This window comes from Ornithodoros turicata, unplaced genomic scaffold, assembly GCF_037126465.1.
Source record: "Ornithodoros turicata isolate Travis unplaced genomic scaffold, ASM3712646v1 Chromosome78, whole genome shotgun sequence".
Classification (NCBI taxonomy): Eukaryota; Metazoa; Arthropoda; class Arachnida; order Ixodida; family Argasidae; genus Ornithodoros; species Ornithodoros turicata.
Genome location: NW_026999392.1, coordinates 538,417 through 566,088, shown reverse-complemented (window position 1 = coordinate 566,088; position 27,672 = coordinate 538,417). Strand labels below are relative to the sequence as shown.

The 27,672-nt window shown below is 45.1% G+C and overlaps 1 protein-coding gene across 4 annotated transcripts in view; it reads right to left on the bottom strand.

The window, feature by feature from the left end:
- The window catches only part of LOC135374569 (phosphatidylinositol N-acetylglucosaminyltransferase subunit C-like), a 40,089-nt gene extending 13,191 nt beyond the window's left edge, over positions 1–26,898 (bottom strand). Inside the window, exons 1-5 of one of the 4 annotated variants that reach the window (XM_064607512.1) lie at positions 26,458–26,898; positions 24,713–24,782; positions 17,802–17,941; positions 11,716–11,875; positions 9,762–9,812 (exon numbers count right to left, since the gene is read on the bottom strand). In XM_064607512.1, coding sequence (XP_064463582.1) covers positions 9,762–9,812; positions 11,716–11,875; positions 17,802–17,941; positions 24,713–24,782; positions 26,458–26,554 — 518 coding nt within the window. In that variant the 5' untranslated portion in view covers positions 26,555–26,898. Of the gene's footprint in view, positions 1–9,761; positions 9,813–11,715; positions 11,876–17,801; positions 17,942–19,395; positions 19,494–24,712; positions 24,783–26,457 lie in introns of those variants that run through there. The other 3 variants (XM_064607513.1, XM_064607515.1, XM_064607514.1) reach the window with 3 other exon arrangements.
- Between the last annotated feature and the right edge of the window lie 774 nt (positions 26,899–27,672).

Below are 27,672 nucleotides of genomic sequence, written 5' to 3'. Positions count from 1 at the left end.
AAAGACCTCTATCGGTTGTGTCTCACAGAACCTGGCACTTCAGAGGAGCACACCACTCCACTTTCATCATATCACTAGAATTGTATTCACGTTTGGTATCATCATTCGGGGCACCAGGTCCCAGGCGCTATCAAACGGCTCCAGGACCAGACTTTGGCTGAAGGTACTCACATTGCGAAGTGCAATCATCTGCAGCAGTGCACTAGTTATATATTCAAGGAAAGATGAAGAAGGCATCCTTCCCTAAAGGTGGCAGCACGTGAACTGGGAATATTCTTGTCATAATACACTCGGATGTCTGTGGATCAATGACAACCAACACCCAGCAAGAACCGGTACTTTCTATACTTTTCGGAATTTTTCTAGGTATATGGTAGTGTACCTCAGAGGTGGGGAGTAATGCATTACTTTTGAGTAATGAGTAATGGTAATGAATTACATTTTGCCAACAAGTAATGAGTAATGGCAATGCATTACATTTTGACTGAGTAATGCCGAGTGGCATTACTCATTACTTTTGTCGAATGTTCATTGTGCCACGTGAAGATTAGGAACATCCAAATTTTCTTCAACCCACCTTTAACAATGAGCACAGGGCAACAAGGAAAGAGAAAGGTGCAGCCTGGGCAGCCACTCTGCAAGAGTTGAACAGTCGGCGGTGTGTGTCACAAGTGTCTACATTATGATATCACCGATTTTCTTCTGTGCGCATTTGGAGTAAAGGAAAATCAATGAAATAGAAACATAGCCTCTGTGAGGGTAACACGTAACAATTGCTGTAGGGATTCACTGTTTTGGTATGGTACTGTGTTAGTTTCTCTTTTGCTGTCAGAGATAGTTTTTCTGCCAGGACAGAACTGTAGGCTGAGCTTCATCCGCCGGCTTCATAATGCTAGAAAAGGCACTAAATCTTATGTATAGTTTTTGCCTATCAGACTCTCTTCTGCGGGGATTTAGTGGCACCGATTTGGGGACACTCGGGTGGCTATAGAACTTATGCATTGCACCTTTGAGGCTTATGCCCTAAAACATAAATGTAATGCCAGAGTAATGCCATTACTTCGTTCAAATAATGGCGTTACTAATGCATTACTAATATCCAAAAAGTACGGGTGCGCGAATATTCGAGTTCTCGAATTCGAATCGAATATCAAACGCTCGAACTATTCGATTCGCGAATCGAATATCCAATATTCGATTTTTCGAATATTCGAATATTGTACGAATATGAACGACACAACCCAAAAGTGGGCTTCACCTGATGCTTCCGTGCATGAGGTGAAGCCTGCTTTACGAAATTGCCCTTGCTCAGGACCGACACAGGCCGGACGGTGTTTAGTTTAAGATAACGTTATCCAAACTTAGTTTTGTAGACATCGTCTGTGGAAGAGATGGCGCCCCTCCCACATACAGTTTAGCGGTGCCGACGAGGGACTTTAATTTCATCTTTGTGAGGTTGTCTTTAAGAAGTTAGGACTCTCGAGTAATGACTACAGCCCACAAACAAGAAGGGTGTTTTAAAGATGTCCTTTATGTCTAAAATTTCAGCAGTGCAGCTTCCTCGGGTGAGAGCACAGAAACTAAAGGGTGTTCATGGCAAAGCTGAGGCAGGATGCCAATTTGTTTGTTTCACAAATGGCCTATGGTTGTCTGAAACAATTACAACCTCATCCGTATAACATGCTACTGCCTGACAAAATTTTGAAATGAAGGTAGCCACTCCAGTAAGTGTAGGCTCACATGAAGCAGGAAGCACTCTGGTGTAAAATTAAATGAGTAGGGGCTCTAAACAGAAGAATTGCATGTCTCTCTTGTGACAGTTAATGCCAGAAAAATTACACTAAAGCCATGGGCCACAAAATGAAAACTTTTAGTGCAAAAGTCACATATTGTAAATTTTGCACTAATAGTCGATATTCGATTCAGTATTCAAAATTTTTTTCCCCATTCGATTCGATATTTGATTCGACTTAAAATATTCGGATTCGCACACCCTACCAAAAAAGTAATGAGTAATGTAATGCATTAGTTTTTTTATAAGTAATGAGTAATGGTAATGCATTACAAAATAAAAGTAATTTCCCCACCTCTGGTGTACCTGCACAAAGGGCGGTACAGTTAAACCTCCCTATAGCGAACTCTCCATGCTGCGAATTTCTCTATTTAGCGAACTTTTTCAAATGCTTGTACATTTGTCCCACTGAAGCCCATGTATTTGGGTTTTCCGTACAGCGAAGTGCGTTTGCCCGTGTTCTCTGTGTTACGAAGTTCCGCGCGCGCTTAACACCGCTCCGATTCTCGGAAATAGTGCGACGTTCCGAACTTTCTGGAATTCAGGGCCATCCGGGGTGCCGGACGCATCATATCCAGGTCGCTCTTTGTGTTGGAGAAGCCTGTACAAAGGAGAGTTGGTGAGAGGAGGGCGCCGGGGGCTCGGTGACCGGCGCAACCAGCGTTCGACAAATGAGAAGGAAGGAGGCCCCCTCCTCTCTCCCTACAGTTGACAACCGCCGGTTAGTTGTCACTTTTTTTGGTTCCGCGTGTGAGCGGGTAAAGTGGACGCCATGCAAACATGCGCAAGCGGAAATCGTTGTCCGTAGATGCCAAGGTGCAGATCATCAACGCAGTCGCCAAGGGTGAAAAGAAAAAGGACGTAGCTGCGAGGTTCGGAACCCGGCGAATTCTTTGTCAACGATCCTGAAGGCCAAAGAGAATTGAAACCACGGACGCGCTCGCTGTGGTCCAGCGATGGGAAGAACTTTGAGAACAAGGTGGGGTGCCGGATGATGTTGCACTGGAGGACTTTTTGGATGCCGACTCAACGGCAGTATGCACAGAGGAGCTTACTGAGGCCGACATCGTCGCCGGTCTGCGTAAGGATACACACGAGGACAGCGAGAGCGACACTGAAGAGGACATATGTGTGCCCTCTGTTAGGGAGGCGCTCGACTCTATTGACGTGCTTCGACGATACGGGGTATCGTACAAGGACCAGGGGCGCTCTGGCAGGGCTGGCAAACTATGAACGGTCTGTGATACAGACGTTCTTCAAGACTGTGCAAAAGCGACTATTTCTGAGCCAAATAAATTGCTTCTTTCTCTTCCATAGTCTTGTTTTTCGTGCGTTATATTCCCGGGAACTTCAGGCTACTTAACTGTAGTAACAACCACCGAAATTTAGCTAACGTTCTCTATAACGAAGTTCTCCATACAGAAGTTTTGCGATGTGTTTACCGACTTCGTTACATAGAGGTTTAACTGTAGTGTGCCTGCACAAGTCTGCTCCAAAGTTGATGAATATTTGGCGGCTGTATGGACCAAGTTTGGAAAAGTCCCGAAAGTCCTCCTTGCAGATTACGGGACAGAGTACACCGGTGGGAAGACACTTCAAGTTCTCTGGAGGTATGGCATCGAACTTGAGACGTGTGTCCCATATAGCCCCAAACAAAATGGTGTGGAAGAGAGAAAGAGCCCTGTGAGAGCGCAGGAAGTATGCTGTGTAGTGCAGAGTTATCCAAGACCTAATGGGGAGAAGCTGTGGTAACTGCTTTGTTACCTTCAGAACCAGCTACAAGCAGAGCAGTAGATAGGACATCTTACGGGTTATGGCACAAGAAGTCCGCTCTGCAGCATCTGCAGACGTTTGGCTTCCAAGATTTCATGCACGTACTGAAGGCAAACCACGGTAAATGGGCGCTCGTGCTGTGGAAGGTGCTTTAATGGGCTTCAGCAAAACCCAAAAAGGCTAGAGGGTGCTCCTGAAGGACAGTCACAAGGTCAAAGTCACTCTGAGTGTAGTTTCCGATGAGACTCCAATCGTGGTGAAGCCGGTAGTGCGTACCTGGAACGCCAGAAGGAGGACCCAAGGAACGTACTCCCCCGTAAACGGGATTCGGGATCCTCAGGTGACTTTGTTGTTGACTTACTCCCAACAGCGACCCCACCGAAACATAGTCAAGAACCTAGCTGTGGAGACAGCAAACAGACCGAGGTTAGGCGCTCGGAGAGGAGCAACAAAGGAGTGGTGCCGTCTGGTTTATGCAGCGCAGGCGCTCAGAACCCACATGGACGACTATTCTCTAGAGAACTGGCCTAGCATTTTCCCTCTCCCTCGCGCGCCCCGCCCACCCGGAGCGCGCCAATGGGAGGACGCGTGGGCGGAGTCGACTTTCATTGCCATCTGGGGGCAGAGGTTCGAACGTAGACGGAGACGTGCTTTTCGCGATGCTATGTCCACTGGGTCGTTCCATTCACCATGGCCCTGAGTTAGCCCGTGTTCCAGAGATGGCGCTGCTCGATCTGTGAACCCAGAGCCGTGTGGCTATGGCTCTGTGTGAACCTAGGGACGCGCGTTCCTTGGGACCAGGAAAATGGTCGGCGATAAGTACTGTGTCTGAGCGATGCTCGCGTTTGTCTGTTTGTTTGTTTTTGCTTTTAATGAACGTTTTATGATGGCTTGTTTTTTGCTTTTAGTAAACGCTTCATGATCGGCGTCTCTGAGCGATGCCCGCGTTTGTTTGTTTTTGCTTTTAATGAACGTTTTATGATGGCTTGTTTTTGCTTTTAATAAACGTTTCATGATCGGCGTCCCTGAGCGATGGCCGCGTTTGTTTGTTTTTGCTTTTAATAAACGCTTCATGATCGGCGTCTCTGAGCGATGCCCGCGTTTGTTTGTTTGTTTGTTTTTGCTTTTAATGAACGTTTTATGATGGCTTGTTTTTGCTTTTAATGAACGTTTTATGATGGCTTGTTTTTGCTTTTAATAAACGCTTCATGATCGGCGTCCTTGGGCGATGCCCGCGTTTGTTTGCTTTATTAAACATATGGAACACGCGTTGTTAGAATGATCTTGATAAGACGTCCGCGTTCATTAAAAGCAAAAACAAACAAACAAACGCGGCCATCGCTCAGGGACGCCGATCATGAAACGTTTATTAAAAGCAAAAACAAACAAACGCGGGCATCGCTCAGGGACGCCGATCATGAAACGTTTATTAAAAGCAAAAACAAGCCATCATAAAACGTTCATTAAAAGCAAAAACAAACAAACAAACGCGGGCATCGCTCAGAGACGCCGATCATGAAGCGTTTATTAAAAGCAAAAACAAACAGACAAACGCGAGCATCGCTCAGACACAGTACTTGTCGCCGACCATTTTCGTGGTCCCAAGGAACGCACGTCCTTGGTTCACACAGAGCCATTTATAAACGGCTCTGGGTTCACAGATCGAGCAGCGCCATCTCTGGAACACGGGCCACCTCAGGGCCATGGTGAATGGAACGACCCAGTGGACGTAGCATCGCGAAAAGCACATCTCCGTCTACGTTCGAACCTCTGCCCCCAGATGGCAATGAAAGTCGACTCCGCCCACGCGTCCTCCCATTGGCGCGCTCCGGTTGGGCGGGGCTCGCGAGGGAGAGGGAAAATCCTAGGCCAGTTCTCTAGAGAATAGTCACATGGACTTCGTGGACGATTAGTTGTCGAGAGGGGTGTTGAAGAAGCCGACAACACTGGCACCCTCTGCAGGTGTGTGTGCATATCTGCACGCACCTGTATAATCTCAGTCGGAAGAAAAGACGCACAAACTATGCGCAGCAACATGGACAACCACCTGTGACGTTATGAAAACTCTGCGCACAATAGCAGCTCTTACTTTCTCAAAGCATGTAATCTGTTTGACAAAAATATTAGGTTTCTTTCCCACCTGTTCCTGTCAGATTGCCTTTGTTACAATGTTAGCCCCAATGGGTTTGCCCTCTAAGAAACCACCACACTTTTGAATTCCATTCCCCACACAATGCCACCCGATGGTATACTCTCTTAAAAAATACGTCCTCGGAGCTAACTAAGATTGCGCAGAGTGAATATTCTTATACTATAACATTATGAGAGAGTGTGCATTACAGTGTGCTGCATTACATAGAGTGGGACTTTTTTGGGTAAAGCCCGGTATTGCCCGAATTTACCCCTCGAATTACTCACCAGGCAATCGGGTTTAACCCGAAAACTACCGGTCAGGACCTGCCATCGCGCGGCTGTCCTCGGAAACATTGGCAGAAGCTAGCGCCGCCTTGGCGCCAAAAACTCCTTCATTGCGCGTCTGTTTTGTTTATAATTTTGTTTATTGCACGGAGGAGACATGCGCGTTCGGTAGGGTGTATAGTTTCGTTTCTGTGCGGCGTTTCATTCTTCGTGGTCTTGGCTTGGGCTGTATCGACCCTGTCATGGGCTGGAAAACGAAGAGTCTTGAAGACTGGACAGCGCAGGACGAGGACTTAGAGATGTGCTCATGTGCCATTTCTGCCACTTAGTGCTTCCATCAGATCCGTCAAAGAAGCCTTATGATCGGATTAAGGAACACCTCGCATCCGCAAGACATGGCACACTCAAAAGTAAAGTTGATGGAGAGCAGACACTGTTTGATGTCTGCTATTGACAGCTGGGCAGGGAGAAAAGTGCAGAAGGAGCCATCCACGAGTTTGTGCTTGAGATAGCGAAAAGCGGAACCAGCCTTGAAAGTGCTGACAAACCACTCTGCGAATTTGTCCGGAAATACGTACTGCCCTGCTGCAAGAGCTATGCCCGCACAGCCACCAGCTCCATCGTAAACAACTGCTGAAGGTGTTCAATAAGCACCTAGAAGACATTCGAGATGACGTCAAGGACTCAAAATTAAGTTTTATCGTCGAAGAGTCACCCGATATAATGGGATACCCGACGGTGAATACGCTAATCTGTTTCTGCAGCCACCAGAAACACCAAAAAGTCGTCTACCTCGTAGACGTAAAGCAACTGAAGCTATGCAATGCATATACTGTCGCAAATGTGTTTCGCGAAGTGTCGACATCCCTAGGCAAGTCGTGGACAGATGTGATAGCGATTTCAAGTGATTCTGCGCAGTAAACGCAAAGGATGGTGAAAGATGTGAACGACGGGGAAGCGATAAAGATTCTGCACATAAAGGATGCGGTACATGCAGACGCCACAAAGAACTCAATAGATGACGAGCATCTGAAGGCCCAGCTGATATTACTGGTCAACAACTGCTAATTATCTTATCAAAAGTTTTGTGTTATCACTACAAGTTGCAAAAAGTTAATGTGCAAAAAGAACATGTGCAATAGTAGACTTGCAGTGGAGCATTATTACTGTAAAAAGATTGTGCTTACCAAGGTTCACAGTTCTGTGTTTAACAGTTGCAAATATTCTTTTTCACCTTCTGTCTTTCACAACTTTTTTTTTTGCATACTGCATTGAGCCTTGCATTTGTAGCCACCCACACAACAGCAGCATCACAAAAATGTGTAATAAATAGTCTTGCACGCAGCTGTTTGGGTGTTACCCATTTACTCTGACATTTTTTAATTTTGGCAATTTGTAAAGAGAGTTTTTTTTTCACCCGAAAAGTACCCGAATAAATATATTTCACCCGATTTCACCATGTTTCCTTGTTCACAAAAAAAAAAAAAACCGATTCCCCCCCCCCCCCCCACACCGAATTTTGACAAAAATAAAACCCGAAAAAGTCCGACACAATTTTCTGAGTCACTGTATATGATACGAACAGGTGAGCTGCCATACAAACGATCCGCGTCTCTTGTACTTGCACAGTAAACAACACTCAGATGCGTCACCTCTCCCTCTCAGAGTACACCATTGAATGTTTGTGATCACTCCTTTACTTTACCAACAATGCATGGGTTTGGAAAGACCGAAGAAAAGTACAGCAACTAGGCAAGTGCCCTTTTCTTTTAGTTTTGACCACGCATTAGGGATGGAGTAAATGCTGTTTTGGGAATGCCTCACTCGTCGTGCCAGCTTGAAACACTTTCACTATAGCTGGGGACGGGCAGACTGATGAGAAACGTCACTCACGTTGTTTCATCGAGAAATCCATTCTACAGTATCACATTTCTCTGTATCGAGGTATGACAGAGCTTTGTTTATTTCATCGCACGAATATATTTTTCTGCACTCAGGCCATTCATTATCTTGCGTATGAGGAAACAACATTCACACAGGACAACATTCAGGACAGGCTAGGTGGAAAAGATGTTCAAAAGGGAGATAATAACCATGAGCATGGCTTCCGTTATAATATTTTAAGTGTGTTTACTTTATCTACGTATGTGTCTGTTAGCACCATGAAACAACTGTTTCCTTTATCTGATGCACCTTTATTTCCTTTATCCTGTTTCTTTTTTTACTACCCAAGAAGGCTAACGTTAACAATCTACAGCACAACGACTTGTCTGCAACACGTAACACACGCCACACTAGGGTGGTATGCGGTAAACAATGACCTTTTGACGCGTAAAACCCTGAGACTAGGGAACACGAAGGGACAGACACAACACAAACACGTCCCTCCTTGTTCCCTAGTCTCAGGGTTTCACATTATGCATTAACTTCACCAGCTCGCTTGCTTCTTAGCCATCTTTTCAACAGCCTTGCATGCTGGGAACAAACTGAGTTCTATGCTTGATACCAGAATCTAAGTGGCTTTTACGGCTTAAAAACGGAGTTATGGAGCCTATTTTATTGTGTATCTTGGAACTGGTCCTCAATATTAACAAGTTCAGTTGATAACAACTGTCAACATTAAAAATAGCATTTTCAAATTAAAGGGCATTCAATGGCTCCGAAGACAAATGGGAACCATGGAATCGTAATGCAGAAGAGACATGTTACCAATGTGATCATACTAAGGAGATACTGAGCATATTGTTTCCTGGCATGCTTCTGATCATACCATTATGAGCAGCACAGCGTCATGATGACAATGGTTTAACGAGAGAATGAGAATGTGCGTGATATGCCTCTTGTCATCGTCGTCGCTACATTACCTTATTCTGTGGTTGGGCACTGTGCAACAAATTCCCAGTTTGGCAATAATGCCATAATGTTTGGGAACATCCAAATTAGGGAGATTTCAAAAGCGCAGGCGGGGCTAGGAGAAAGTTTATGTTGGGTGGCTTTTATTTGCATACGTAACAGAGCACACTTCATCCCAGTTAGCTCATCGGGCACAAGTTTTGCAGCAACAGACTTTATTGCCCTCTCCAAGAAACTATCTGAGTGTCAAGCTGTGACAAGGCTATGGCACTTTCTCAAAAGAACGTGAGGACACAAAACTATGTCTCTGTTCTCTTTGCGAGGTACGCAAGGTCGCAACAGCTAGTGCAAAGGCACCTTTGTCGCCCGAAAACATGGAGGAAATGCCCGGAAACTAGAAGTGCTAGAACTATAACCATGACCAGAACCCCTGAACTCCATAACACAGAGGCTCCGGGAAGCGGCAGCGATGCCGATGGCAATTGGGCTGGTATTGGATTGACGTTTTTGTGTGTGTGCCCAGAGAAAAAGCAGGCGTTTGAGATATAGAGAGGGAAACTGCATTTTCCGGGAGATTTGCTTCTCGGCCGTACAATCGTACATATCGGTCCGAATACGGGAGTCTCCCGGATGAATCGGGAGAGTTGGCAGGTATGCACTGGTTCACTTTGAACCAAGGTCAACGGTTGCTAAAAAATCAAGTTAACACTCAATTCTTTCCGCAATACTTTCAATACTTTCCTCAGTTGAAATGTTAATTTGAAAACCAGGCGCAAGTGGTCCAACAGCTGACGGTCAATTGGGAAAAATACCTGCACTGACCCTTTTGCATCACGTTACTGACTTGTGATGTCGTTCTATGGTACTTGGGTGTGCATAATAATAACCTTTTAAACTGGTATGAACACTAAAGAGTTGAACTTACTCTACTGGTGGCTCTTCACCAAAATCTGCCTTGTTCCCAGCGCTCTGACTTCTGTAAGGAGAATAAATGTCAGTACATTGCATAACGATGCATCATAAACATGCAGAAGATATACTGTATAAGTGGTTAAATTCATAGGCTCAATAATGAAAAAATTGGCGAGAAGCCAGGATCAGGCAATTATTCGCGCAACATTAAATTTGCGGTACCAAGGTGCATTTTTGCTGCATCAGGCATCTTTGGTGCCCCAAGAAAAAGTAAGTAAAGGTAAGAAAAGGGATGTCTTCCTTTTCACCTCTTCTGACAGAGGGCTACAATTAGGGAGTCCTTACTCAGCTAGTATCAGTCCCACTGGCAATACTGGATTGCCCTGTCTCACGTCAATCTCGTCACCATATCGAGCAGGTATGATTGGCACTTGATAGTGATGTGGCAACTTTTACAAAAGCCAATCAGTGTGGCAATGTGCATGTGCTGGTGGATGATCCAGGCTTATAAGGAACTGAAATCACGGGATTCGTGACTACTGCCTCCACCTTGTAGCAAGGAAGAACTATACCTTCTGTGAGGCAACACAGTGTATAATAGCGTAAGAAACCACGTACATAAGTTGCCTCAGCACCCTGGGTCAAAAGTCCCGTATATTTTGTTCGCATATTTTGCAGAATTTAAATTCGTGAAAAAAAAAAAAAAAAGAAGAGAAGAGTGCTCGCAAATTTTGCAAAAATTAGTTACTCGCGAAAATTACTACTTGTACAGTATATCCTCAGTAGCCAAGCAGACAGACGATGATAATGCTGACTCATATGCTATGTCTCCCGTAAGAAACCATTTGGAAAGATTAGTCAATAACTTGTTCGGAAGTTTCTCCTAGAACTTAGTATTTGCGATATCCGTAAAATACCCCGTCTGGTCCAAGCCTGAAGAGTGCTCCGTTTCCAGAGAGAAGTTTTTCCACAGATGAACTTACAGATTATCTCTTCCAGTACTGTGACATACATCCAACCACGAAGAGCAACAATTTTAGAGTCATGACGTTTTGTTTTCATCAGGTTGTTCAAAGGGACGACGCAACTGATTGAATTGCTACGGAATTTGTTCCGCATTCGTCGCACACTAAAAAAGAAACTTGACATTCTTGCTATGGGTGAGCTTTGTAACCTGCCTTGGGTGTTTTGATTTTAGTGAGTGGAAGTATTGAGAGGATACTTTCCATGCTTTGCACAGCGAGTCAAAAAGAGCATCCTGGGTTATTTGATGAGGAGTAAGACGAGTATGCACGACTTTTCTGCGAGCTACACTCCGAACCAATTTTAGATTCTTTCGCATTTGCCGAAGGTATACTTCATTTTCATGATTTAGAACTATCCCCACTGTCAGTGCACAGCTACAATAGCTATTTGCCATTTGTGTTTCCATAAAAGAAGCAAACGCTACAACATCGACTGAAAGACACTGACTATCTCTGAAAATATGTCAGAAAACATGCGCAAAATTCATCCTCTATTAGACGCAAAAAAATGTTAAACCCTCTTCATAAACTGCACCATCTTCTTAACATTACAATACTAGTCTCCAGTGTCAAAACAGTCTCGCGTGCAAGACTGATACTCTATTTTTGCTATAGAGCGATTGAGTTCATATGTCGCTGTCAATGCTGCCAAGTTGAGTCAGCTACTACTGCAATCAGATCAGCACCTCAATGTAACACGAGCCTTTGGCGTCATAAGGTAAACCGCATCTATAACATCCTCATTTTCAAAATAGCATCCAAGTTTGGCTTCCTAAATATGAAAAATGTGCTGTTACACAAAACCCTCCAACCCAGTCCCACCTAGGATCTCAACATGCACGGAGTTGTCCACAGAGTTCTTCATTTTGGTCTCTGAAACTTCTTTTCAAGATTTTGCTGTGTAGGTCAAAGTGTAGTCAAAGCTAAAGTGAAAATACCAACTCAACGTCTTCCTGGCAGTAGTCATGGCACAGGAGATGCAGGAACAGCATTATGAGCACCAAAAAACGTATTGTATCCGTACTGATGGTCTCAGTCAAGGTCCTCATGACAGGTGCCAGACACAGCGTGAAGACTCCACACTTGAGTATGTCACGAAAGACTGAAACAATAGGATAATGTGTTAGGTGTTGACTCTGGTTTAAGAGATGGAAACAATATGACACCTTCTTAGAAAAAATGTGGAAAGAATCAACTACTGGCTGAGTGGATAGTGCTGCAACGTGAGCTGCACAAGTCTTCCAGCATATACCCCTGCACGCAATATAACCACAACCGTTGCCCTTTGTAGGCCCAATCGGGAGAAGTGAACCAATTCCCGTTACCTGGGGTGAAGCTACTACAAAGTAATGGCGAATTCGGGTGGTCATTTCGTAGCAACTTTTTTTGCCAGATCTCGAGCAATCATGTTCGCTTGGTCAAAATGAAGCAATCTCGCATGTTCGCGTGGCGTTTTCCAAGCGCTGGGAATTTGCCAGCTAGCACTTTTTTTGCCCGGTCTCAAAACGATAGAGCAGCAGATTGCTCAACTATATCCAGTGTCGTCACATCCCTGTTACAACGGTGGCTAGTGCCCTCATTGGCCCGCATGCTGAAATCACGTGGTTTATCAGATGACAGAACTCGAAGACGGGCGACTGCGACGGCCCTAGCGTGATCGAAGTAATTAAAAACGCTAGATTCCTAGCAGTCATGTTCGGGTGGCAACGGTCACGTGATCCAGTTCAGTCGTCAACCTAGCAATTTCCGAGCGCTCAGCTGTTTTGCTACAAAATGCCCACCCGAATTCACTCTAAAAGAGAAAGCAGCAGAAGTATTGCATTTTAAGTGACGAGCACTGGTCCACACTACAAGTTACTAGTCATAAGTAACAAGGCTGTTTGCTCAGAGAAATGAATATTTACCCTCATAAACACCATCATATTAGCACTGGACAACTTACAGGTGCTATCATGTGTAACATAACCCTACGATGCCTCATGCGATGATAACTGCGCATATTCCAGCGCGCTTTCACGTTATTGGTGTACACTAAAGACTGTTGTGGATTGGTTTGTCTTATGAGTAGCAGCACGGAGCAAGAGTAAGGTCTTATGTTGAACACCACTGAGACCACTAAGGACTGAAATAAACAATTGCTCTACACCAAAAAAAAATAAGAAGAAAAACAAGAAGAAAAAAACTATCCAAGAGCATAACAGGCCCCTATATGGATGCACAACAGAGAAACCAGAGACTAAGGTGACAAGCTGGCAAGAAAAAATGCACTGCAGCCTTCTGTGACCTTCAGTGCAGGTTTTGGGTCAGTCTTCCTTTCCTGCATGACTTTCTCTTAAACCTGTGAAACAAGTCTCTCAGCCATGTCTCCAACCTCTACTCTTATCGCCCCCAGTTTGTTAGGCACACAACTTCCAAGGTTGCTGATGGTTGGTTATGATTGCCTTGAAGTGAGATAGTTTCCATGTGGAAACTTCCCACAACATACTGAGAGTTCTTCCTGCTGCTTTTACCTTATCTCCCCACACGCACCTCCAAGACCCAGGTCGTACATTTATCGGCATCGCATTGCTTTCGAAAGCAAAATTACTTCTTTGAAGCAGTAAGCTCAGTTCCACTTTGAGAGCGGAGGGTTCGGATGCTACTGTAGGGACAGCTGTCACACATTCCTATTTTGTTCTTCTCTTCCGTTAACAACACCCTTGCCTGCATGCCATTTCTTCCTTTTCAATGTCACTTTACTGGTGAGTAGGGACAGTGCAGTCTTAAACACAGTTCAAGTTTGCTCGTTAACAAGAAGAATACACAGTTTCCTATTTTCCTTGCATCTTGCGTGTACTTTATATATTCCATCCATCTCAACCTGACACTACGTGAGCTGAACGGCAACTCTAGAGCTACATTGTCTTACATACACACGCAAATGCTAGGAGAGATTTTAGAGAACATGATGCCTCACTATACAGTGATAGAGTGAAGAGGAGCGTTGTTGTACAGAATGTGACCTTGACCAACTGTGATCTTTGCAAATCAAGAGACAACCTCCTCTTCCCCACTGATGACAGGTTGTTCACAATGGACACTGCCTGTGTCAAGTCTGATGTCACAGCTGTGCCCCCTTGCATATCATGCTCACAACCATCAATAAATAGAGTTGTTTGCAGTGGCACTATCGCTGTGCACCATCCTTATCATTCATGTGGCATAAGGATGACCTGCTCAGAGGCACTGTCAGTCAACGGGTTTGGTCCGTAGGAAAAATTCATCTTTTACAACAGAGGTGAACAAACTGGGTCTGTGAGGTGCTTTGTTGGGGCGCAGAAGCGGATTACTTGAATGAATGTGTCTTTACACCACGTGGATACCTACCTGGATGAACTGGATGAATTTTTGCTATCCACCTAGCTGTTGACCTACAATAGCCATGAACATTTCATCCATCACCCTTTAAAGGCGGTGTCCGGACAAGAAAGGCAGTTGAACTGAAGGTGCAATCGAATAGTGGGTGCCTAACTTACGTGTAAGCGGAATATTTTCTTTTGAAACTGTCGGAAACATTAGAAAACGGATTGAATTGAATTGAATTCTGGCAGAATGAGGCAGAATTAACCTGAATTCTGCAGCCGGCTGCACGCCCCCGGCCGAATTCAGCGAACAGTGAATGGACCAATGTCACTGCAATCTGTTATGAAGGCAGGCTGTCCATCACAAAATGCTGTCTTCCGACTCACATCCTGCTGTCGAACAGTTGCGAGAAACATCTCCGTTCATGCTTTAGGTGGTATCAGATTGCAACCAGCCTGGCGACGCCGTCAGCTAAGCGATTGGGAATCTTGCCGAAAATGCCAGTTACATCACCAGAAGAGGCGAAGCAGGCAAAGGCTGTTCCAACTGAAAGCCGGCAGCTGGTTTCGGATTCCATGTTTTATGGGGAAAAAAAAAACACGAACAAATATCGCAAAACATTTTCTTCTTGGAAGGCATCTCCAAGTCAATATCAGATTAACTCAAGAATTGCAGATTCCTCACGGACACCACCTTGAAATATCGTACCAATGAGGAGGACAGTGCCCACAAGAACGACAGTCTTGTCCCAAGGCATTCTCCTTAACATTCCCTTACTGGCTCGCTGCTTTTTCTGCCCTACATTTACGTAATCTAGTTTCCTTCGTAAATTGCCAACATTTGACGCAAACAATTAATTTGAAATACAATGGGAGTAATAATATCTGGTGGCTTTAAATGACCACTGATGGTAGCTACACAAGAGTAACTCAGTTACATATATTGCTTTCAGAAACCTGACCTGTAGCTAAATTACTTTCAGAGTACTGTCCTGAGTAGAGATGGGACCAATGTAAAATTTTTCCAATCCGGATCCAAATCCAAGGAAGGAAAAAGTCAGGAAAAAAAAAAAACACGTCTAGTGAAAAGTGTTTCGAAGCAGAATATGGTGATGAGGCAGGCAACGCGGAGGGAGAAGAAAGGACTACCGCAGCCTGTGAAGGTTTGAAACAACTGAAGGTTTATTGTCGCGCTCGCCCTAGCTGAGCGCTCGTCGTCATCTTTAGATAGCTGCACTACAGGGCTCCCCCCTCTAGACACTGGTGCGTTACCAGTGGAGAGCGCCAGGAGACAGCGTTTTGTCCAGGACGGTTAGGCGGACGGCTCTTGTGTCGTGTGGGCAGAACGGGGAGCTGCGCCGGACAGGTGATAGCTTCGACATATGCGGGTTTGAGCCGGTCCTGGGAAACCGTTGTACGATGGCCGTTGATGTCGACAGTGACTGTCATGTCGTCGCGGGAGAGGACTTGGTACGGGCCTGTGTATACTGGAGTAAGCGGGGGCTTCACGTGGTCCGCACGGATGAACACGTGGGAAGACTTGTTCAGGTCGGGGTGCACGAATATCTTCCTGTACAAAGGCTGCCGAGGCGGAGACGGTTGGATGGTGCGGAAGTGATCCCTGAGTTGTCTGGCGAAGTCGTCACCTGCGGGAGGGTGCTCCAAGAAATCGCCAGGTAACCGTAATGGACAGCCGAAGACTAATTCAGCGGAGCAGCACTTAAGGTCCTGCTTGAGGGAGGACCTGAGGCCAAGGAGGACCCAAGCGAGGTGGTCGACCCAGTTGGGGGGGTCGGGGCGCGCGCAGATGGCGGCTTTCAGTTGCCTGTGGAGCTGCTCAACCATCCCATTTGCCGCAGGGTGGTAAGCGGTGGTCGTGATGTGCTGTGCACCAATGGCAGCAAGGGGGGATGAGAAGCTGCGTGAGGTGAATTGCCTGCCCTTGTCAGTAGTGACGATTGCAGGGCAGCCGAAACGAGCGTCCCAGGCAAGAAGGAAGGCGCGACCGACGGTGTCAGCGGTTATGTCGGGGATGGGGACAACCTCTGGCCAGCGCGTGCATCAATCGACTGCCATGAGAGATGGGCAGTGGGTCAACTAAATCGAGGTGAAGATGGTGGAAGCGGCCGGCTGGGCTCGGGAACGGCCGAATAGGCGTCTTTGTGTGGCGCTGTACTTTTGACCGCTGACAAGCGATGCAGGACTGGGTCCACCTGCGGATGTCCCTGTTGATTCCTGGCCAAACGTAACGATCGCCGATGGCCTTATGTGTCGCGCCAGGATGAGCAATGTCGTGGTATTCGGCGAATATCTTGCGTCGCAAAGGCTCGGGGACGAATGGTCGAGGTCGGGGCGTGGACACATCACACAAAAGGGGATCATCCAAGCCGGGTAGGTAGACGGGCTTGAGCTGCAGAGACGATGCGCCGGCTAGGTGGTCCTTGACTTCTGCGTCCTGTGCTTGGGCTTTCAAAAGCTGGGCGGCATTCACAGGAGAGGGCAGAAACGGGATGGCGTGGATGCGCGAAGGGGCATCAGCTGCCGAATTGTTGACACCTGGAATGTGGCGGACGTCCGTGGAGTACTCAGATATGAACGCCAGCTGGCGGGTTTCGCGTTCGGAGCAGCCGGAATGGTTGCCGATGAATGCGAACGTCAGAGGCTTGAGATCAGTGAGTACATGGAATGCACATCCAGCCAGTAGATAACGGTAGTGCTTCACAGAAGCGTAGACGGCAAGAAGCTCGCGGCCAAACGTGCTGTAGCGTGCCTCAGCGGGTTTGAGGCGGCGGGAGAAGAAACCGAGCGGCCGCCACTCGCCGTCAGCAAACTGTTGCAGAACAGCACCAACGGCTGCGGTCGAAGCGTCCGTCATCAGGCGTGTTGGGGCAGATGGAATTGGATGAACGAGCAAGGTTGCGCTCACCAAAGCTTGTTTAGCCGCCTGAAAGGAACTCTCTGCTACCGGAGACCAGGGTAACGGGGAAGTGGATGGTTTCGGTGCCCTTAGGAGGTCGGTGAGGGTCAAATCACGTTCGGGTCACCAAATGAGGCAGGCAACGCGGAGGGAGAAGAAAGGACTACCGCAGCCTGCGAAGGTTTGAAACAACTGAAGGTTTATTGTCGCTCCTCGCGCTTGCCCTAGCTTTGTTTAAAGAGAAACAAATTAAGTAATGCTTCAGTTTCAGGAGAAAATATAATAATATAGTCCTTCTTAAACGTAATCTATTTAACGTGTTGTTCGTCGACAACAAGAAATACATAAATTCTCGAGACTGAATTATTTCCATAAAACTAAGCAACAATCAAAAACAAAACCATGTTACTTTTAAACCTGTAATGTGGCAATTCCTGCCTGAACTCTTTCAGTCTAGAGCAATGTAAACAAACAAACAAGAAAACACCTGTCCGCCAATGAGGCGGACTCCGGCGGCGCCAATTTGAAAAAGAAACAAATAAACGCGGTTGGTGGATTCGAAAGATTCGATTCGCTCTTTTGGGCACTGGGATCCCTGCCTAGGATCTGTGGATTCGGTTGGCATATCCCTAGTCCTGAGTAACTTCTATGGCTCTGCTTCGTGCGCAACAGCACTAAACATCAGCGCAAGACCCAGAGAAAGTGCTGTCCCTCAATTTGTCTGCGCTTTAAAATTCCACGAGTGATAGTGCCAATAGTAAAATACTCACCATGTGTGGGGAGTCCACATTGTCCCAGTACACTGAGAAGGTAGCCCAAGAGGACAAGGCCTGCTATCGAGCAAAACAGCGTCCATGGAGAGACGAAACCAGAATGTAGGTTCTCAAACAGCACTACAAATAGAACTGCCCTGTCAGAAGAAAATATGTTCTCTTATGTAATGCGATCAACCAATTGTTGCGTGATATGTAATGGAATAAACAAATAAATCTCCAACGACTTAATAAATAAATAAATAGTTACACGTAATTACACTCAACACGGCGAGCACTTAATCCCATACACCAAATAGCCCGTTGGATATTCTTCTGACACAGGATTTTCCTATGGATTTTCCTATGCAGTACACCCGCCAGTGGGAACAGCTGTGTATCGTTTCCACCACACCTGCATTGTATATCACTCAACGGCGTACCTCTGTATTACGTGCACCATCGTTTAACACTACACTGACCACTACTGCTGGGTAAGAAGTCCCTCGCTCTCGAAAATGGTACAATGAAAATACCCCGACATAGAGACAAGTAGAACCATAGAAAGAAATGCAGACACAATATGACACAATATCGAAATGGAGCAACAATTATTTCGTGACACAAAACAAACTCAAGGTCAAGGTGGAGAGAAACTTGCAAGTGAACACCAACGAGGACATCTCAGTCGTCTCTTTCAAGACACCTTTTAGGTTATCTTTCTTCTTATGAATCACTATGGCTGTAAATAGTGAAAGGTGTTGCGACATGACACCCCAGATAAACGTAAGAGTATCGATGTGAGCCCGCATTCCAAATTTTACAGTAACAGAAGCCAAGAAGAAGAAAAAATAGAAGCGTATAGAATTGGAACAGACAATACTGAAACTCATCTGTCTCTGACATTACAACAATACGTCACTGCTAGTGAGACAGCATGACACACGCTACCAATGGGAGCTCTGAGGCCTCTGGCGTCTCTGCTTTACTCAAGAGTGGGTTTGTATCTTGATACGTATGACACATACAAGAATTCCTCTGGACTGTAATATGTGCACGATGAAATGCACCACATCCATCAAAGTGTCACAACCCCTCAGTTGGAGGCTGACCCATTCATATTACCTGTGTGCTTCCCGGGTGAAAAATGTTTACAATTACGAGTAGTTCACGAAACAATTTCTACTTGAAACCACTTAGAACCTCATTGTATATAAATGGTTCGTGAGTGAAAATTGTTTTATAGACCGTTCATAATTGCAGACATTTTTCACCCTGGTCTCTAGAATTATCATTCTAACATCCGTTATCTGAAACCACACGACAATAGTCCGTCATACACCACACCTCTTTTGCAGGGAGCGAAACCATTTGTACTTTAATGTGGAATATCCTCCTGATGGGGTACCGCAATTTATGAACCTAAGGCGATTGCTTCTCCATCTCTGTGTTGGGAATATGGAAAGAAAGCTTTGAAACCTGTTCTGGTGGCTGTCGCACAAAAAATGGAAAATCCGCTCCCTTATTGCAAATGTGACCTTTGGGGTAAGAAGTCAATATCAGTACCTCAGAAATGCAGGGTATGTCAACATTCACATATTTAGTGGCTCACCAGCAAAACGCAATGCTGAGCCTAGGCCATCTTAGATTGGACTGGTTAATGGCCTTTGTTGGTCAATACTGTAAGAGCCACACAACTTGTTTTGTTCCCTGCAAAAGGAACATGCAGTATGATACACCATAGGCTCGTATATAAAGGGTGTCCCAGAAAACGTGTCATTAAATTCTGGTAAATAAATACGCCACCTAGAATCATGCGGTCAACGGTTTTGCTGGGTGTTTGCCACCTACTGATGTGCATGTCATGTAACCTAAGTGTAAATTTTTGCAAAGTGAACTCCGAAATTTGCCAAGTAAACGTCACTTCTTTATCCGACCAACACGAAGAGCGTGCCCAATTTACTCAAATTCACGATAATTGACACTGATATTCAGGGTGTATCCTATCGAGAAAAACTGCTGCATGTCACGCTTATCAGAGTTCTTGAGTGTAACGCGTGAGGTCTCTTTGCACACAATCGCTGTCAGACCGAAGAAAGAAGGTTGAAAACCACAGAATGATAGTAGAAAAAGTGACAGTTCCTCAAATTGGGAGAGATCTCTTTCTACCATGGCGTCTTTCGTCGCGCTGAAAAATTCGTTCCTCTGGGAGCTCCGTACAGCTTGATTTTTGGCTATTTTTCGGACGCTATAGCTCCTAAATACTCCCGTTAATTATCATTAATTTGAGTAAATTCGGCACGCTCTTCACATGAGTGGGGTAAAAAAGTGACCTTTACTTGGCAAATTTCAGAGTTCAGGTCGCAAAAATTTACATAATTAAGCTTAGGTTACATGACATGCACATCAGGAGGTGGCAAAAACCTAATAAGGACAAATGCCGTTGACCACATGTAGTGTTAAAGTGTGTTTCGTGTTAAAGTATGTTTCATGTTAAACATGTGTCATGTGTTCAAATTCAATTGTTTCAACAACAGTCTTGGACAGTGTGTCAGCCCCAAACTCTTGAAATTATTAAACATTTCCATGAATATAACCACCGTGTCGATTCCCTTTGGACACCATGATTTGCAAATAATAAGTAATAAGTGAAATATTATTAGTTGCGCCTCATTGGTGTTCACTTGGAAAGTAAAAGCTTTAGTCTCCCCTCCACCATGAGTTTAAGTTTTAGGCCACTAAAAAATTGAGCCACGTTTTGGGATCTTCCGTGTCATGCATGCACGCCTTCCCAATCTCAGGGTCCTGCAATTGCTTCCTCGTCGTTTTATCTACAGCAGCTACTTTATATTGGTAACGATGATTGGAATGTTTCATCACCACTCGTTTAATAGTACTCTCGAATATGGGGCCAAAGTCAGGGGTCGTCTTAGATTCAAATATCCAGATTAGGGGAGAGGTGGGCCTTGTGGTTGTCAGTGCCAGTAAGTGCAAAAGAAACAGAGCAATGCACATACACCAGCAATATGGGTAAAACGTCGTTGTAACTCTGCTGCGTTTCAACATCCACTCTTAAAACAGAGCTTCGCTACACAGCACAGTGAACAGCATGCATTGCATAGAATAGTAACTTTATCGCTCCAGTTTTGTGGAAAGCGTGGGACAAACACCCTCTTGTGACATACAGGGTTTCCCAGCTAAATGTGACCATATTTTTCAAAAATATATCACTTTTTTCGAGATGAAATCAATTGCAATATAGCATATGCTGAAGGGCACTCCCTAGGAGGGCATTAGCAGACTCCTAAGGCAATGTCTTAATTAACTTTCAATAGTTAATTTTTTAATTATAAAAGTAACAAAAATAACAAAGACCGTTAAGAGCATCAACTGTTTACTATATAAACATTAAAAAACGAGACTTTCGGGCAGTAAGCTGCACTTCTTCAGGTTTGAGGACCTGTTACAAGTGGTGAATGATATATAAAAAAACAAGTCACATGGTACAATAGAAGGGTGAGGGTGAAGAGAAATACAAATAAATGCAATGCAAATAGAAACAAGGCAAGACAGACATACAGATGGGTCGGAGGTGTACGTGGAGGAGACCAATGCGCATCACATGAATAGGCACAGCAGCCAGTTGGCAGAAAGAGCTTTAGAATGTGTACGGGGAATTAGGGCGAAGGATTCAGGACACAGGGCACCTTGATTGCTAAGAGCTTTCAGACTCTGGGAAAGTGGTGCGGAGTTCATGGTTTACTGATTGTGTATCATCGTGTATGATGCGAAAAATGGCAGACAAATGATAATAGGCACAAAAATAGAAGATACAGTAGACCCGCGTTTATCCGGATGGCTTCGTTTCCTGCGAAAATGTCCGGATAGCAGGGTAATTAGATAAGTGAAACACGAAAATCCAGAGTGATCCTAAAAGGACATCTTTATTGACCATTACACAGAAAACTACCCACTGTCATCTGCTTTATTATAATACACGCATCCAGTTCTTGCAAACCTTTGCGAATGGCATTGACTCGCGAAATATTGTTCCGTTGCTCGAAAAATAATAGCGCTGTTCTCAGTGCCGCCCGCGCATTTCCTACCGTCAAAGCTGGTGCATCCACACTTTCACCATCAGATTCCTTTTGAACACTATCGGAAGCGACAACACTGACGATGTCGTTGTCTATGATTGCAACGCAGGGGTCCTCATTGTGGACCTTTTCAGTCTGAAATGACCAGACTGCTCAGTCGATTACTTTTGTGTAACGTCGGAACAAAGTCCGAAAGGGAGAAAATTCTTCCTAGCAACACCGTCTTTGTGTCAGTAAAAAGAAGGCCACGACTAGGGTTCTCGACCTCGCTTGACTAGGTGTGGGCCAAGTGTCATTCCTGGACAATGACTGGATAACTGAAGCCGATTGTTGAAGTCCGGATAAACGAGGGCGAAATACATGGGGAGAAATCTGTCCCCTGCTTTTTTGTCCGGATAGCGCTGGATCCGGATAAATGAAGTCCAGATAAACGCGGGTCGACTGCATATTAAAAATAATTGTAGAGGAGGTGGAGTTCCTCTACATGAGTCCCAACCGGCGATGATGGAATGTCCCAGCGGGCAGATGGACGTGGCCTCAAGCTAGGACGGTGCCGGTAGAACTGGCTGGCAGGCACAGTGGCACGCGCCAGCAGAGGCGTGTCGTTGTCATCGTCGTCCAGGGGCCGCCACATAATCAATAAATAAGCTCATAGTATAAAGGATGTAATGGGCCGCCGTACACGTTGATGCCGTGCGGTTGCAACGTTGCAAATTTCGAACTCCGCACCACTTTCCCAGAGTCTGGAAGCTCTTAGCAATCAAGGTGCCCTGTGTCCTCAAGCATTGGCCCTAATTCCCCGTACACATTCTAAAGTTCTTTCTGCCAACTGACTGCTGTGCCTATTCATGTGATGCGCATTGGTCTCCTCCACGTACACCTCTGACCCGTCTGTATGTCTGTCTTACCTTGTTTCTATTTGTATTGCATTTATTTGTATTTCTCTTCACCCTCACCCTTTTCTATTGTACCATGTGACTTGTTTTTTTATATATTCTTCGCCGCTTGCAACAGGTCCTCAAACCTGAAGAAGTGCAGCCTACTGCATATATACAGTATATATAGTAAACTACTGTATATAGTAAACAGTTGATGCTCTTAATCATCTTTGTTATTTTTGATTATGCATCGCCGGAAACTTGAACATTGTTTTTCTTCACGTTTTATAATTATAAAAGCTACGAAGTTGTTCCAATGAGAACATCTGATCTCTTTGGTCACCAGATACGAACGTTGTTATAACTCTGCTGCGTTTTCGCCACTGAATGCAGCAACAACTTAACAGACGCAAGGTGCTTTCAAGTATCTGAAGCAAGTGTCAGAAAATGGCTGAAGCAAAGGCGAAGATCCGGAATTGTGCCAGTGCAGGGAATTTTGGGCACCTCGTGCAATGTGCCCGAGGACGTTGCCTCGCATGCCTTTAAAAAGTATGATTAGTCTAACGCTTTGGACAGAGCGGAGGACAATGAGCCGTGGGCCACATAGAAGACAGCAGCAAAGAAAATGGTGATGAACAAACAGTATTGTTTCGTAGTACAAACAGTATTTGTATTCGTGTTGTGTCTGTCCTTTTGTGTTCCCTAGTCTCAGGGTTTTACATTATGCAAACAGTATTCTCCATAGTTTCCATGGGGCCTCTGAACCTGTGTTACTTTTTTCCAAATTCGTGTAACATGAACTTGTGGAGTCGTCTTAGATTTGAGAAAACATGGTGTTTTATTTTATTTTTTATTCATGATACCCCAAAGGCCCTTGCAGGCATTACATGGGGGGTGGGGAAAGGAAACAGTCAGCAACTATCGACTAAGCAAAATCAAATAATGATAACAACATATATACAAACAAAACTTCGTGAAGGCACACAACTATCAATATAAGGAGAAAAAAGTTTAGTGGAGGCACACACAAACAGAAGATAAAAAGCAGGTAACACACCAACCAGTGGTTCGCACTCGTGAGTATGGAAGCTAATTAGTAAGGGACCTGTGGAATAACGAGTGATCGGTGATATCAGCTATCTGAGAAGGGAGACTGAAGGGAGACTGTGTTTACAACGTTTACAGTTTTCCTTTTAACGCTGCATCAACCCACCTTAATCATTCGTGTTTTATGTAGTTGAATTCATCATCTGTGTCTGATGCATCATAGCCACTGTAACTACTGTGTCATTAAACTTGAAATCACCACCATATGTAAGTCACAGTTCAACACCTAGAACCAAACATACTCTGTACATGTTTCATTGATCTTTTTGAACACCCTCACATACAGAATTAGAAAGTTCAGAACACTACGTTATGCAAGTAGGTCCGCCTTTCGTGCAGCTTTTCCCTTTCCCCTCGTGCACGATCACTCTTAAATAAGATACAACAAGTACGTGTGAGGTCCACATTCATTCTTTCATCTTTTTCTCCATAGTGGCGTAACCCGTTATTGCTGCTTTCTGAGTGGACAGACGCTCTCTCCAAACTTTTCTTTCGCTCATGTACAGAGTACTATTGTAGCCTTAGAAAAAGCTACACTAAAATGTAGGATGTTCCCTCAAGAACGTCTCAGATTCCCCCATGAAACTGATTGAAAAGACCCATATCTAGGGTCTTATCAGTACAAAGGGTCTAATTTCTATTACTCCAGACTTTTCTTCTTTTTTTTTCTAGCACCTCCATGCTTCTTTAATCACCAATTAATTACTAATTATCCACAGTCAAATTATACTGATTCAATCCAGTCTACTGGGAAGCAACCTCAATTCCGAGTACACGTGTGTAGACTATTTGCCCTTTCAATCCTGTTTATATAGTAGCAAAATAAAAAGAAAGAGCAATGACATACCTGCTTATCTGCTGCACTACAAACGTAGCTGCATACAGTGCCTGCTTCAAGGTAAAGTGGGTGACATTCACTACAAAAAAAGGAACAAAAGTTAGACTCTGATAGCACTCACAGTTGAGCACCATTTGACTCGTGTTTTGCAGAAGCAAAATTAATTACTAGTTTTCGTTAGCAATTTCATAAAACTGATACCCTTTTGCGCCGTAATGCCAAGGCAAGCGAACAGAGGAGGACGTACATAATTTATCAAATTCCATTCCTTAATGCTGGGAAGAGAGAGATGTCTATCACATCGTGAAAACAGATCATACGGTCATTAATCATTCGATCAACTCTCATTTAGTGGGGAGCCATTACGCATTTTGAGGTCAGAATTGTATTTCACTGAGAGTAGTGTACAAGACACGTTAAATTTCATCAGCCGCATCCTCGCAGTTTTTTTTTTAATTAATAGCAAAAATTAATGGCACATTCACAACAGGTTTTGGTTCTACAGAGACATAAGCATTACCCAGTGCGCGGGAATATAACGGGAAAATATGCAAATGACGCAAGGTGACCGACAACTCTTTTGAGACTGACAACAACCAGTTTTGTCTCGAAGGGGCGAATTAATTGCTTAGTGCTAACAAAAGCAGGAGGCTACTGACCATGATATCGCAGCAATGGAAGCCCTGCTTATGCAATTCAATGCTCAAATAATTTGCTCAAAGTTTATTTCACACAGTGGCTCTGTATAATAATAAGAAAGTGCTGTACAGCATTCATTGAGCTAAGGTTCGAGCGTAGGGTTTATTCGCTCAAGTCACCTCGCCGACACACTGTAGGTCCCTCGAAGTTATGTTTCACCTTCGTTCGCTGCCATATGCTTTTTCCATTACTAAACGTGGAAATTGCTGGGATACGCTACAAATCACACCTGGTGAGTACGATATGGGTAATGGCTTGGACGGGACCTATAAGATGGTGGCCGAATGCTACACATCTGCCTGCTAGTGACAGTGACATCGTGAGAATAAACCCTATAAAGCACCACTTTAAACAGAACACAACATGCTCCATGCTATGGCCTTTGTAATGCTTCACTGCAGGAACCCAGGGGAAGCAATACAAATTATTGAACAGATGCCTGGACAGAGGCAAATCTCACGGCACTTGAGAACTTGTATAGGTGCAAGAATCTGCTCCAGTTACTAACATGGCACGCAGGTATACCACAGGACATGCTTGCTTGATTCTACTAGCTATATCACCCGCCATCTTATGCTAACTCCAATCCTCAGGTAATGCCTAAAATTCATCGGAATAACAATCAATATGATCATGACGCAGCTACCTGTGGCAAAGATACACAATTCGTAGAACCTTTCGGCAGCCCAAAGGTGACTATGTTAACTGATACTTTTGTGCTATACTGCTACGATGTCAACTACTGTAACTAAGAGATGTGTTAAGCAGTCCACCTACACCTGTACACCTCACTGTGCACAGCATGACCCCACATAACATCCAACAACGGACTGTCAACAGACTGACACGGTGAATTGCCACAGTAACTGTTTCCCGCCTGAGACTATTCCTTTACCAATCTTTGACGGGGAAGAAAACGTTCGTCTTTTCAAATACGCCTGCCGCATTACCTAACGTATTGTTGTGATGCACGCTTGACAATTTCCATTAGATAATGGAAATACGGACGTGTGCATGCGTATATGTATATTCGTAGTAAGCGACATACTACGTACCATTTTTACGCAGCTCTCGCAGAAATGACCTGTTCACAAAATTGTCCGGAACACCTTGCTTTTCATAGAGCACTTTTCGCCAAACATCCTGCGCCATTTGGGCTGTACCGGGTAGATGTAGATTTACCGGTGGTTCGACGACTTCAGTCACGGTTTTGGTAACACGGTTACACGACCTACCACTACACTAGAGACCTTCACATCCGCAAATCTAGAAAAGCACAGGGACAGTAGTTCGGGAATCGCTATGGGCTTCGCTATGGGATTTGGAACAGTGATGCACTTTAAATGCGGCGGACGGATAGGCGTGGAATTAGCGTTTGGCGATTTTGGCACGTTGTCATTGTTGCCAGACGGTACGAGTGCATACAGGCTAGGCCAACATATACAATAGACAAAGATGAGTGCGGTGCGGGCATACCCGCGGATACCCGCGCAGATTTGTTCTTCGCGGATACACATTTCTGTGTCATCGCGGGTTGCGGGTAAGGTGCGGGTAGACCCGCACTGCCTCTGCGGATTACGCGAGTATACCACTGATCTCTATAGTATATGGCTGGCTGGATCGCGCATAGGGTGCGTAAGAGCATGGTCACCGGCCGCCATATTGGTGGGCCCAACACGTACTGGGGAGACTCTTTTCGGCTGTAGTTCGAGTCACGGGCTCCGCCTCTCGGCGTACGTCATATGTCACGTTAGTGCTTCTGCCCGCGCGCCGGTCGTTGGGGATTCTTGCTATGGTGGGCTAGAAAGACTGGTGTGCTTACCGCCATATTCAATACATGGAATGCGCGATGCCCCTGTTTCGAAGCCAAGCCGCCAAGCTCCTGAGCTCCGGCGCTATGCGCTCGCTGCGAACCAGGCGGGTTCTCGTTGAACTAGTCCAACATGTGCCGTGTGTGACGGTGTATGTGTGCTTGACTATTTTTATAGTGAATATATTTGGACCAGCACTACGTTGGTTTGCCGCACTGACTGTTTACTAGCATCCGCAGTTCTTTGTAACTAAACCACGTGACATTTGCTATCGTCACGTCTGCCTAGCCGACGATCCCTGCAAGCGAAAGATATCGAAGCACGTGACCGCATGTCTTATCTTCGTTGGATGATGACAGACGGGTCGAAAAACAAAATAAAGAGCGGCTACTGCGTCCGAGAGCTCGCGTCCTTGATGGTTTCTTTCTCTTCACTCTTTCTTTTCAGCGTAGATTATCG